The 14,403-nt window shown below is 34.9% G+C and overlaps 1 protein-coding gene across 1 annotated transcript; it reads right to left on the bottom strand.

The window, feature by feature from the left end:
• Positions 1-1,971: 1,971 nt before the first annotated feature.
• On the bottom strand, positions 1,972-13,672 carry LOC109240239. The gene is made up of 4 exons (XM_019406870.1): positions 13,401-13,672; positions 11,421-11,631; positions 5,530-10,271; positions 1,972-2,398 (listed from the first exon to the last, which is right to left on the bottom strand). The coding sequence occupies exons 1-3, from the start codon at positions 13,557-13,559 to the stop codon at positions 5,530-5,532; spliced, it is 5,112 nt and encodes a 1,703-aa protein (XP_019262415.1). The 5' UTR covers positions 13,560-13,672; the 3' UTR covers positions 1,972-2,398.
• Between the last annotated feature and the right edge of the window lie 731 nt (positions 13,673-14,403).

Raw genomic sequence — 14,403 nt, 5'->3', positions numbered from 1 at the left:
ATATTTACTTATATAAAATTCTATAATTAACTTTAATTGAGTAATATTTATTTTTATTTTAAATTATTACAACTATGAGTACTATAAATTTATTCATACTATTCCTTTTTTTCCTTCAACACCAGGTGGCCAATGATAATATTTTTTTTATTAGTACTTACTAGATGAGAGTGCACGTGCCCATGCCCGATATAGTTGATTGTCACAAATTAATTTCTTCAGGTGGAACATTGACAAACACATGAAAAGGTATGTGACTGAATTGGTTGGTACATTTAATGTGCAACCATAGTTTTAGCATAACAACATAATCAAACTGAAAGGCCACACAGGTGCCAACTAATCTCCACAAAATACAAACGTGAAAAAGTAAGAAAAGAATTCATGGAAGAATGCCAGCCAAATTATCCTTCAAGGAAACATAACTAACATAACACATGCAACAATATGAAAAGAACATCAATTAAGAATTGGAATTCGGAACACGGTCTTAATTCAAACATCATTAAGTAGATTCCTGCGTTCGGATGCTGCATCAACCACAATGGAAGTTCCAATTACGTATCTAGCAATATAGAGTAAACATATGCAATAAGGGGTAAGGATCCAAGAGAATTGACTTTACTACACTGAAGACGTAAATAAGTGTTCAGATCTTAAGTCTTTATCCAGTGTCAATGTAAGCAGAGTATATATATCAAAATAAAACAGTAAAGTTCCTTACAAATTAAAATTCTTCAATGCATCATTTGGAAAAATTCTTTTATCGCTTAGATGGAATAAGAAAAAGAAGGCGTATCAACAGGTGAACAGCCAAACAATCTACACCTTCTAAGAAAGAATTGCATTCTTTTTATGTCATAGACGAGTATGAGAAAGAATGCCTAAGAAAGGAGGAGTCCCTTTATAAGGATATGAAAAAGGTAGAAGCAGAAAAAGAAAGGATAGCAAAATTAATAGAAGCAATTGTTGAGGAAGAAGAAGAAGGGGATCTTGGAAATGTTGAAGATGAAGATAATGACAATTATAAAGATAATGAGAGGGTGATTAAGCGTCATGTTGAGGAGGATAATTGTCCTGGTTCACCAAGTTTTGGAGTTTACTTCACAAATAACAATGTTGAAGACAAGAAGAACGAAGTTAATACTATTGGTATGTTTTCTTTAAGTAATTATCAAGAGATGGCAACCACAAAACTATAATTCCATACAAATGTCATTTTATATTACTTACTTAGGGAAAACGAAATTGTATAGTCGCTCTCAAAATAATAGTCAAAAAATATATATTTTATATACTTTTGCAGCTACCAGGTATAAATGACTTATGCGGTGGGCTAAGAGCGATTGTTGCCCATACTTAAATATATGTATGTATCATTTGCCACATGTAAAATAGAATTTCCCAAACTAAAATAGAGTTTTAGTAGAGCGCTGCCTAAGAATCAGCTGAACGCTCGATCATGTTGCTCTGCAGCTCACTCCTCCCCGACCGCGCCCATCTTCTTCCTGGAAAAGCACCAGCTTGATCACTCACTAGATTTGCGTTTTTTTTTAAATTTACTTAATTCTTTATTGGCTATATTGTCTCCTTGTCAACTGGATGTATATGAAATTCAGTAAATTAAATAGGAGGTGCAGTGTAATTAAGAACTCAGCTTAATATTATCAAACAATAGAAAACTGAAGAGCTTGGATTTATTTTACTAGTACTAGAGGTTTTTCTCCTCCTGTTGTGGCTCTCTTTTTTCCTATCTAATAATCCTGTCTTATGAATCCTTTCGACTACTTTAACCAATCCATTCACTTTTTACTTTTGCTTCCAAACACACACATGATATTTTCTTCGAGAAGCTTTAAAATACAAAAAGAAGTAACACTAGACATTTAAATGCCAAGATAAAATAGTAAACAGTTCAATGCAACTCTTCTCAGATCGTCAATAGTGTGGAGCATGAAGCTAGCAAATAGATTAAATAAAACGTAAAGACCAATTGATTCCAAGCAAGGGATTCCAAGTTACAATTTGTTGCTAAAGACCAATTGATAAATGCCTTCTCTATACGCGCATGAGCGCGCACACACCACCATTATGGTAGATAAGCATGCAAACTAAAGAGTTAGTATAGAACTGGATGAAGATGGAGAGGACCAATCTTAAAAGAGGAATAATAATGCTTTTCAGCAACTGTATCTCCAAGTGCAAATTTAGTAAATTGCATAGAAAACCTTAGAGCAGCAAACTACAAAACAGGGGGCATTAAGAACTAGCAGGGATTTATAACAAAAGCTAAATCTTCATGCAAGAGAGAGAACACCAGAAATCCCATTTGGTATCTCTAGAGAGCCTCACCCAATCGTAAAGTTCTCCCTAACCATTCACAACCATGTCTTCCTGCCTGCACAAATAGAACATTTCACGTTAGTTAATCCATTGTTGTATGTCCAACAATGAATAGATTAGTAACCATCTCAAATAACTATACCATAAAATAGTTTGATGGCCTGGTCTTATGCAGTTTAAAAGAGAGAACGCATCAGGAAGTGAGAGTTAAGTAGATGATCAAGTTTTAACATCGTTTAAGACAACTTTCAGAATTTCTTCGACAAGTTTCAGTGTAAACGGGTACACCCCTTTTTCTTCATAGATTGTTCCCCTCCACCAATCTTAACAATATCTATCTATATCTATACTATATTAAAAGCACGAAGCCCCTATCGAAATGTTGACCGACTTTTTTACCCTTCGTAAGTGTATTTTATGGTGGATAAAATTGTAATTTTAAATACTAGTTATTTTTCTGGAAAAGAAAACCAGAAACTACCGTTTGTTGCCTTTTTCTATTGAGTACAACTTATTCTTATTTAGGTTTTGGATTCATTATAAAATTTAGGATTTTTCTGTCCATTAAGGTCGCTAATTAATGCTACGTCTTACTTTGTTTAGGTATTCTTTTGTTTTGTTTAGGTATACGATTCACTAATTTTTCTTTGTTTGGAAAAAACAAAAAATTGCCATGTCTTTTCTTTGTTTAGTTTTAGGATTCACTATTATTTTCTTTTTGTGGAAGAAAACCAAAAAATTGCCCTTTTTTTGGAATCCAGATTTCCTTTATTTAGGTTTAGGTCCTTTTCTTTTTTTCGGTTTGGCATCCACTAATTCTTTTTGGTGAAAAAACTAAAAAATTTAGGACTTAGGCATAACTTTTATTGTTGTTGTTGAATTGACATTGTATCTGAATATTTTTTGACGTATACGTATTTTTTCTTTGTTTAGGTTTACGATTCCCTTATCTTTAGATTCCTTTTACTAAAACTGCAAAATTGAGCCATTAATATCACTTTAGGTTTAGGATTAATTTACTGATTATAATTTACTTACGTTGATTTTAAAACTTTTAAACCAAAACCATTTAGTATAAAGAGGAGCTCAATATTTCATTAAAAGAATCTTGATAGTGTCGATGTCTCTGAAGGTAAACTTACTTGTGCTTTGAGGTAAATTTTATAACCTTTAGTTTATTTTTGAAGTTACGTAATACTAAACATTCATATATTCTTGATAGATAATTGCAATATTAAATATTTTCATGTCGTGATTATTGTTTACAATATCTAATATACAATTATCATTTTAAATTGACTTATTTACATTTTGTTCAAGTTGTTTATCATTAATGTAGTTCATAACAGAAAATCAGTTAGGCATTGCAACTCATTTCAATTAAATATCTTATGAATTTAAGTTTATTTTTCCCTATATTTTATTAATGAATTCATATTGATTTTTAGACATTGTCGTACGATAAATATTTTAATTGTTACTAGAAAGCAGCTAGAGCTTACAAGGAGGAAGATGATATTCTAACAAATTTACGGTAAAGATCCAACAAATATAAATGTCCTTTTTACTTGTTCTAAATCTATTATTTCAATGTTTTAACTATGACCGTTATACGTAAAAGTCATTCTTTAATATCGTTGAAACTTGCATGTACGTAAAACAACCTTAGTCTACTTCATATTCACCATATGTATATTCGTCTTCTACCGGTTTTTATTACAGTCTTTTTGGTGGATGAATTAAAGATTGTGAAAAAGATTTTAAAGATTCAGAATATTAAAAAAAAAAAAAATAGGGGCCAAGAGGCAAGAACTTATGAGAGTGATCTCTAGTGCTGCAAGCTACAAGGAACGTTATGTATCTTTGAGAGTTTTAGGCTATTTGTTCATAATGTTACATTAGATGTTTTATTTCAGTTTGTAGAAATATCTTTTCTTCTAATTTTGATTGAATTTTGTGTCTTCACTATTTTTAGAATAATATTAATGTAGTCCTTTTAGAATTAAATACTAAAAAATCCATTGTAATCATAAAAGACAGGATTCGAAATCATCCGGATACATGGTTATATAATTGAACAGAGAAAGAAAGTTCGATCTTCAAAACATAGAAGAGTAGATTAATTAAAATATAAAAAATATATTCAACTTTTGTGATAGTGGTTCATTTTTTATAATCTTTTGAAAATAATTACTAGAGTATTTTTTTATTGATAAAAAGTAGTACAATTTTTACGAGAAAAACAAAAAATATTGTTTTGTTAGTTGTTAATCGGGTTTGTATCTTCTAGAATGAATTTAAGAATATATGCTTTCCAAAAAAAATTCAGAATAAACTCATAAATCTCAAGGATATGTATTCAAAATTTAAAGCAAATAGTGACTAAGATGATTGAGGACCTCTTATGAGATGGAGTTTCTTACTATTATCAGAGTTATCTAAATATGTTCAACAATCATTATTTTAGGAGTTTTTTTTTCATTTAACTTCTATCATATACCTCAAATAACTTTTTAATAAAATATTAATGTGATTTTTTAAAATTTTAATTTATTGAGACAGGGTACACGCGCAAAGCGCGTACCCGAAAACTAGTAACTAATAAATGGCCTGAATATAAGGGAATCCACCTGTGGTACCTATAAAAGGGGTGTTGCATTTACCTCTGCTGAGAAGCAATATCCTGCCAAACCCCCTCCATTTGTTGTTTAGAAAAATAATGTCACACAACAAATTGTCATATGAACTCTATGATATTTCTGTTGGAATTCGGGAAAGCATAATAATTCAAAAGGCAACAACAACTACCCAGTATATTCCCACATGTGGGGCCTGGGGAAGGTAGTGTGTATGCAGACCTTACCCCTACCTAGTGAAGGTAGAGAGGTTGTTTCCATTAGACCCTCGGCTCAGAATAATAATTCAAAAGGCGATATCAGAAAATAGAGAGCCGGAAGAAATTGCAGAGCTCCTTTCAGTTAATGATACATCACCAACAAAAGACATCTAGAACCATCAGTAAACTAGATATATGTTGGAAAGCAAGATAATCCATCATCCACCTCGATACCAAAACATGTCAAAAGTAGTATATTTCAGGAAATTACCAAAAAGAAAAATGAAAATTTTACAAAGACATTAAGGGGGGTGCATAATGGGGATGGTGGATTTAGTGTGCATAAATACCTATTCGGAAGTGAAGGCAGCAGAAAGGAATTCTTCATCCTCCAAAAATATCTGCAGATTCTTTGTTTTCATCAAGAACCCAACAGCTGCCTCATCGAATTCCAGGATGAATCCCAACTTGATCAATTCAGCCAGTTGATGCACATAATCATCTTTCTCCCTTAGAATTCCCTCGGCAACTACTTCTGAGAAATATGTAGCGAACTCGAGCTTACATCTGTAACCACCTGATTTGTCCAGCTTCTGTATAAAAATCTTTGCATTTTCTCTATCCCAGCACATCATTCGGCTCACTTTCACGTTCAGGACATCACCAGAAGAAAGTGACAGACAGTAATCCATGGTTATTGGTTCCAGTGTCGCACAAATACTAACATCCACGAGGCTTTTGAGAGCTTCATATCTCGCACGCGCTTCCATTTGAAGTGAAGGATCAGCAAGGAAGCCAAGGATTAACTTAATCAAGCCCTTTCCGATGAAGATTTCCTTCGGCTGCACCTGCTCAAGTCCAACACAATTAACAGAAGACAAGCCATTTCTCAGAACAGATTCAGACAAATTACGAACACCAATTTTGCCATAAATTTCAAGCAGCTTCTGCCGAGGCAAAGATGGCAAGCTTGGTTGTGGATACCAAACGAACAAGGGATGAGAAGAAGACTGTTCAAATAAATCCTTCAGATAGAGATCATCAGCAATAAAAACATCACGTTTATCAAGCACCAAAATTTCGTTCGAGCCTGAACCCACAGGAAGTTTTGACAAGTTCTCAGATAGAAATTTCTCGGTTCTTGAGCTCCAGTGCTTCACAATGAACTCCCAGAAGGTTTGACACTCTGATTGTGACAAACTGCGGTCCGCGTCTTCCCATGACTTCCAAAGCTTGAGAAAATCATCAAGAGAAGGATTGCTTTTGATACCTAATTTGGAGAAGAAACTGATCAGTTCTTTGTCATAGTGCTCTTCTAAAACATGCAGCTGCAGGCCAAAGAAACCACTTTTGTCGTGCAGAACACAATCATCAGGATTCACCCACTCTCCATCGTTATCACCATTTGGAATCCATATGTTTCTAGGATCTTCTTTAGTTGGTTCCCAGTTGAACTTACTCAAGTACTTGTAAATCCGAGTGATAGTGACGCTGCTGGAGTGGCAATCAAGGTAATCGGCAAGCAATGAGCATCCATCTCCAATTTCAACCACAACACCAAGAGACTTGAGCTCTTTCTTATACGACCCTATTTTGGAGCCATAAAATTTTTCATCGATGAAAGGACCATCTTCTGGCTGTAACAGAGGATTCCACTGGGGACCAAACAACAAACACTTATCCGGAGACCTGTAACCAGCATTAGTCTTCATCCATTTTCTAGATAGTTTTGACCGCAATGTAGCAATCTGATCATTATGCCCCGTCTCCAACTTCCTCAAGCAGTCTAACAACGAGAACGCGACTGGAACAGTAATGACGCTAGGGTCTTCAGGTAATCGAAGGTTTGCAGGCACAAACTTTACCCCGCTTTCAAATGTCACGGTAACTCCCATACTCTTAAGTTCATCCTTGTACTCATGAATATCCCTTCCATACCGAGCCTCACTATCATCAACGAAAGGCAACAAAGAGATTGAAGAGATAGATTCCCAGTCTGAACCAAAGAGTATACAATCTTCAGGTACTTTATCAACACCAATTCGAGTTCGCAACCACTTGACCTTTTGAAAGCAGCTCTTAAGATCTGAAGGAAACTTAATTCTGGCTGCCTTCAACTTTCTGTAGCATACAAGAAGAGAAAGGGCACTATCCTTGTTTAAGGCACCCTTCGCTGTCTGCTGCTTAAAAACAGAAGCAAAAGCTTGAGTTGCCCCCTCAAAATTAACAACCACCCCTAGTTTCTGCAACTCGCTTTTATATGACAAGATATCGCTTCCATAGAACTTTGTATCAATAAGAGGAAAACTGCCAAAAACCTGCAGCAGGCAGCCCCACACAGGATCAAGCAAAAAACATTCAGCTGGAGATTTACACCCCATGTTTATGGTCTTCATACATTTGCTATCCCTAAGTGCCCTGCATATTTTGTCAGATGACCTCAGATGGTTAATGCACTTAAGTATCAAGAGCAAAGCATCAGAACTCAGGCACCCCAGGCGTGCTGGAGACCTCAGGTTGTCAACAACAAGCTGGTAATTTTGCCTGAAACCAAAAACCACTCCAAGCAGCTCCAATTCTGTTCTAAAAGAAAGAATCTCATCACCATAATGTTTTTGGTCAATGAATGGGATGTCACTGATCTGTGAGGCAGCATTCCACTCGCTGTCAAAGAAAACAGATTCCAGAGGGGTCTTCTCACCTTGAGCAGTCCGCAACCACCTTCTATCATTAATACTATTGATGAAGGTGTCTGGGGAGAGATATTTCTCCCTCAAATACTTGATGAAATTGAGTATTGATATCACATGGCCTTTGGTTAAAGTAGAATAAGTTGCCAGAGACATAAAATGTTCTCCAATATATGTACATGCCTCTTTAAATTCAAACATGACACCAGCTGTACTTAACTCATCCTTGTACTGTTTTAATTCACTGCCATAAAATCCCTGATCAACTAATGGAATATCTACAAGAACTGATCCATTCTGCAAAAGATGTCCCCATGATGAAGTATGGAAGAATGATTTTGATGGAGGCCTGTAGCCAAGGCAACCACTCAGAGATACCCTCAACCAGCTTCCCTCCCTTATGCAGGTTAAGAATCTTCTAGGCAAGGAAAACCCATTCATTTTCATTTTACGAATCCATGCTAGCATCAGCAATGCATTTTCCTTGGTTAGTGGAGAAGACAAGCTGGAAATTGCTGCATCAGGAGGAGGTAAGTCAGGAATGTCCATAGCTGCAACATAAATTTTGAGAAATCCCAGAAGCTCTTTCTTGCTGGTACAAACTCCAGCATAGCTGCCGGAATGCAAATAATCTTCTCCAAGCTCAACGTAGCCTTCATATATCCACGGGTTTGAACCAATCAACTGCACCCATTTACTTCCATTAGCAGGCACCACTACCCCTTTCCTTTGCCTGGCAACATGTCCATAGTTATCAACAAGCGGCATTTTACTACATAAAGTAGCAACTTGTTCTTTAGATAAATAATTTCTCGCAAGGGACTGATGTAAGAAGTGGCTAAAAGCCACGGCAAGTTTTTGATCATCACTGAGTGAGTTAAGAACCAGAAGAGCATAGTCGTACACATTTACTGAGCTCACATTGACCTCATCGCTAAGCCAATCCAAAACAGTCTGCCTTTTAGAATGACTCCGGACTGCTTCTTGTGTTGATTTGGCAAAGAAAAGATGATTGGCAAAACGAAATTCTGAGTTCCAGTTGATCAGCCAAGAGATGTGACCAGATTCCCGAGATAAAAGCAATGAATAATCACCATTCAATGCCTCATATATGCTACACAAGGTCACATCATCATCAAAATCAACATATTTCAAAAGTTGTATGTTCATCATCTCAGTTGTCTTGAAAGAAGACAACCATTTCTCAGCCACAAATGATAGAAGTTCTAAGTAAACATCCTCTGAGACACCCAAAACAAGATTGGAACTCTGAATGCACTTTGCATACCATTCATTGTCAACTTGTTTCACCTCCAAAAAGTTTAAAATGTGGATGTACATCTCCTTATCAAAAGCAGAGTTGACAATGAATCTTCCATGGGACGAGATGTTATGCAATATAACCCCCTGCTTCCTCGCCTTGTTCAGCAAATTCCAGAAAGCAGGGTTCAACCTACCAACACCATTGGGTTTCTGGAAGAACTGTTGTTCCATGTATGATTCGCATGGAATGATACTTTCATCCAGCAGTTTTCTTTTAATGGAATCTCTCACGTCGTTAAGAATTGGATAAGGAGATGCATTGACTGGTAAAAAGCCAAACATATGAGTGAGAGTAGAAACTGGAGCACCTTCATTAGCTCTCACAAGCGATGTGAAAGCACTGACAAAAGCAGAAGAGACGCAGTCAAGAATGCCCCGGTTCCATATGTCATCAAGAAGGATTGTCTCCCTTGATGATGCTAAAAGAAAGTCGGCCTGAATTATGAAAGGGAAGTTCGTGACCATCTCCGTGGGAAGAAAAGCATAAATCCCGGGGGAACTGGTTCCCCTGTTGAGGCGCTCTCCATTGGGAAAAGCTAATGTGATGACCCACTCATCGACATCCATTCTTCTATCCACCCTGTGCTCCCGCCTAACAGGAAACTTCTGTTTCCACATGTAGTAACTGCATTCCCCCATACCAGATTTTTCATCAGCTGAGAGATGGAGCATGTAGGATTCAGCATCAATGTTCTTCTTCTTAACAAAATCGGTCTCACTTGAAATTGAAATAGCACTAACGGTATTAAGCCTGGGATCCTCATTGTCTTCCCTGACAGAAAGTTTCTTTATCTTTGAAAGAAAGAGAAGAACTTCAGGATGGATGCGTGAAAGCTGCTGCTTAACAGGTTTCACCTTGTCAGGTTTCAGTGGTAGCACTATAGTTGTGGCTGGAAGGGTAGCAGAAGACCCATAGATTTGTTTTATAACTGAAAGAGTTGGGTTTGCCTCCACCCATTCAGGTACAATATAGCCTACATTGCAGTGCTGGCAAGGTTCCTCGCTGAATCGTATCTGGTACCCATTGCTGAAGATGTAGGGCTGCGCAGTGATGAGAAACACACTCTTGAAGCCAATGCCTGGAGAAGAAACACACCAAGAACTTTCAGAAACAAATTACAACTACAGATGAGGTATACGCATATTCAATTAAGTAAGAAAAACATAAGAAGATCAGTCAAACGCGAATGCATTACATGACTTATTTAAGTTGAAATGAATACATTTTACGCTAGTATCTGAAGGAAGAAAATTGTATGCAGTTCTACTCCACTAAAGTGAATTTCATTCAAAAATCATGTTCGCAGTCTCTTTTGAGTGCACATCTCCAAACATTGGAGTGTCAGATTTTAAAGATGGGAGACTAACACAAAGCAGAACTATCACCTGCATCTCAATGCTGGGATGTAAACTGAAATACAATGTGTTTGTAGACATATCTTTTAGGCACCAAAAAGAGGGAAGATGAGGTTAAAAGGAAACAAACGTAATATTATCTAGAAAAGATACCATCGATCCACATATCAAAATAATAATAAAGATATCATTGTTCCTTCTTGCAACTCTTTTTTAGCATAGAGGAAAAAGGGGGAAATGTGATAAGGTAGAGGAAGAGAAAAAAATATAGCACTTCATTGCAATGAAAGCAAGGTTTTAGCTTTTATCAGCTTACAACCCAGCTATTTCATTTTTTAAGAACAACCCAATTCTCTTTTCAAACAGACATGGTTCAGTTGATTATTTGGATTTCAATTATCAAGTCACAACATGAAAGCAATTATCTCTCAAAAATAATTTTTTGGTCAGTCAAGCTCAAAATGTAGGGGGAAAGAAATCAGTTAATTCACAAAGTCTCAACCCCATACAAGTTGGGTTCAGCTTTGTATTCCTTCTGCTCTATTCAGGCCGATCTCATTCCCATACAACAAAATAGTCTTCTAAAACAAATTAGGAATTTTCCACAACTATTAAGTTCTCTAAGCATAAAGGAGGAAATATTTATCAATAACTTTAAAGATTAACGAAAGATGAAACCAGCAGGTATGACAAAGAGCAGCAGCACTTCAAATTTTCAGTAATTAAACTAGTAAAGCAAAAATAGTCAGAGCCAAATATACACAAAATGAACACACGATCATATATCAAAATATAGGAACAATCAATTGATATACACATGCCCATGGATAGGTACAAGTAGTAGACTAAAATTGTACAAAGTTTTTTATTACCTTTCTCGCCGATGTAGCCACGTTTGCGATTGCCCTTCTTAGTAGAACGTCCGACGCTGCAAATGGACTCGATGTTTTTGCGGGAGAAACCTTTCTCATTGTTGAAGATTAAAAGCGTCGCCTGAGCTCCGGTTTCCGTTATATCTTTGGAAGTAATCACAAATTCCAGTGACGGGTCCACGCCTTCGTGGTACTCGTTATCCTCCGCGTTCTTCAGTTACAAATTACAACTATATATTAATTATACGGATTAAATATTATATTATGTATATAAGATTAAATTTTATTTTTGCCTAGAAGTGAAAAAAGAATTTCGATAAAGAGTGTTTAATATATGATATATACCTCTAAAATCTAATGTATTTTATTTATATAGACAATGTAATTTTACGGCGAAGTGTGGTACCCTTCGTAACATGTAGCTTGGCCCATGCGAATAAGGGTATATTGCTAAATACAAAACTTATGAGAAAAGGAAATGCTAAAATTGGAAAAGCGATGATTTTTGGTACGACCTATTAAAATATAAGTGTTTGCGTTGAATTCTAAAAATAAATATTTCTTGAAGAAAAATATTTTATTAAAATAGGAAAAAAAAAAGAATCTTTATACAAATAGCTGACAATATTCATTGGTTCTTTTTTTCTAGCCATATTATACATTGATTATACGTTAATAAAGATATTGTCACTCTGTATTGCTTGCTTCACTCAAACATTGTTAACCTTTCTCAAAATTATTACAATCCAAACATCTCCATACGTTATACCACTCAGGGGCGGCCCTACCCTAAAGCAGGTAAAGCAACGGCTTTAGGCCTCATATTTGTGGAGGCCCCATTTTTTGTTACACCTAATAGGCAATATACAAGTTAAAAAGAAAAAGTTATGTGAAGTGAAAATATTTGATTTCTTTATTTTACAAATATAGAGAAGAAAGATTTATAATCGCTATGATTTTGGTTAACGAAATTGCATTTGAATGAATATCGAATTTGAATTTTCTAAGAAACATGTGATACATAGGAAGAAACAATTTGATGAGAATGTTGATAATGAATTCTTAAAATCTCTCGAAGAGTTTTTAGAGTTAATTAATTTTTATACATAATAGACAATGCTATTTTTTCACTTCAAAATAGATTAGAACAATTCGAGACATATGGAAATATTTTTGGTTTTCTATTTAGCGGTAAAAAACTAAGATCGCTTGATGATGAAATTTTGATAAAATAGTGCCTTAATCTTCAATGTTCCTTAAAGCATATTAATCAATCCTATATTGATGGTTTAGATATATTTTCTGAATTAAAAATATTAAGAAAAATAATACAATTAGAAGATAATAGTTTAATTGATACACTTAATCAAATAAAAAGATTTGATTCTTTTCCAAATGCCTATATTGCTTATAAAATAATGTTAATAACTCTTGTTACCGTTGCTTCAACGGAAAAATATTTTTCAAAATCAAAATTGATAAAATATTACCTAAGATAAAAAAAAATCTGAAGAGAGGTTAAATGGATTAGCTATATTGTCAATTGAGAAAGACTTATTAGGATAAATTGATTATAAAAAAATTATTAACAACTTTGTAGCTAAAGAAACAAAAAAAAAATAGATTTCAAATAAAAATAATAATATATTTAGAAAGAAAAATTAAAGCCCCTCATAAAGTTTGGCATGCCACAAAATTCATTGGGCCGCCCCTGATACCACTACTTGTAGCCAAACAAAAACTAATTAACAAAATGATTTCTTAAAATAAAAACAAATTTTTTATAGATTTTTCATTGTACCGAATAGACCATTTTCTGCTTTCTGACAACCCTTTTTCTGTTTAGATACCTTGATGTTTGAAATTTTTTTCCAACAATAAAAATATTTATGATTGATGAGAAGCAAATGTTTTAATCAATATTTAAACATTGCTATCAATAACCTGTATTAATGCAGAGAGAAGGGAGAAAAAAATAACCTGAACGAGTTCCATGAAAAAGTGAACGTCCTTAGCATAAAGCTCAGCAGAGAGATTTTTGACAGCTTGATGAAGGTCCTCAGTGAGTGGATTAGTTTCACCTCCAATGGAGAACTTGCTTCTCCTTATTTCTTCAATGTGCTCTTTTGCCGTCGCCATTGTCGATCGTCTGATCACTCACTTCTCACCCAACTCAAATAAAATGTGATTCTTCTTTCTTCTAGCAGAGAGAAACAGAGAAATATTAGCAGTACATGAGAGGAATTTATAGAGTGGTAGCGAGTAGATGGACTGTTGAAAACCCACTGCGTGAAGGAAACTCGTCGCTCTTGGACATTGACGGGGTGGGCCCCATGGTACATTGAAATTTTACGTCTATTTTCAATGTCATGTTGATTTTTTTATTCCTTGACGAATAGGCAATATATTTATCACAATTAATTATTTTTTTCGAAAAAAATATAATTCTTTTATATTTGGCTAGTTTTTTTCTGAAAAGTTTTGGATTTCTATATATTTAGGATTGTTACTTCTCATTTAGTAGCATCCACAATGGAGTTATAACGGAATTGAGAGTCTTGTTTAGGGAAAATTTTTTAGACAAGTGTTAGCCTGTTACTTGTGTGTGCCTCTTTGTGAGTTTGCTCTCTCAATATTTTGTACTCTCTTTTATATGGTGGATTGCTCATTTTCGCAAGTGGACGTAGGTCAATTAATCGAACCACGTTAAATATTTATATCTCTTTTGGTATGTTTCTCTTTTGTTGTCTAATTTATAGTCGTTAAAGATATGTTTTGTTAGCTTCTGTGTAACGCCTAATTATTTCGATCCTAACAATGTTGACACGTGTCCTTGAATTACTTTTCGAAATTTTGGTAATCTTTATAAGTGATTGTTGTAAAACTTATTTTATTAGCCGTGGATTGGTTCAAAACCAAGTTATCTCAAGATTAATTTTGTGATTATAGCCAGGTCTATAGTCGGTATGGATAATTCTATGTT

Source organism: Nicotiana attenuata, unplaced genomic scaffold, assembly GCF_001879085.1.
Source record: "Nicotiana attenuata strain UT unplaced genomic scaffold, NIATTr2, whole genome shotgun sequence".
NCBI lineage: Eukaryota > Viridiplantae > Streptophyta > Magnoliopsida > Solanales > Solanaceae > Nicotiana > Nicotiana attenuata.
The sequence above is the reverse complement of the archived record's forward strand: the minus strand, read 5'-3'. Positions and strand labels throughout refer to the sequence as shown.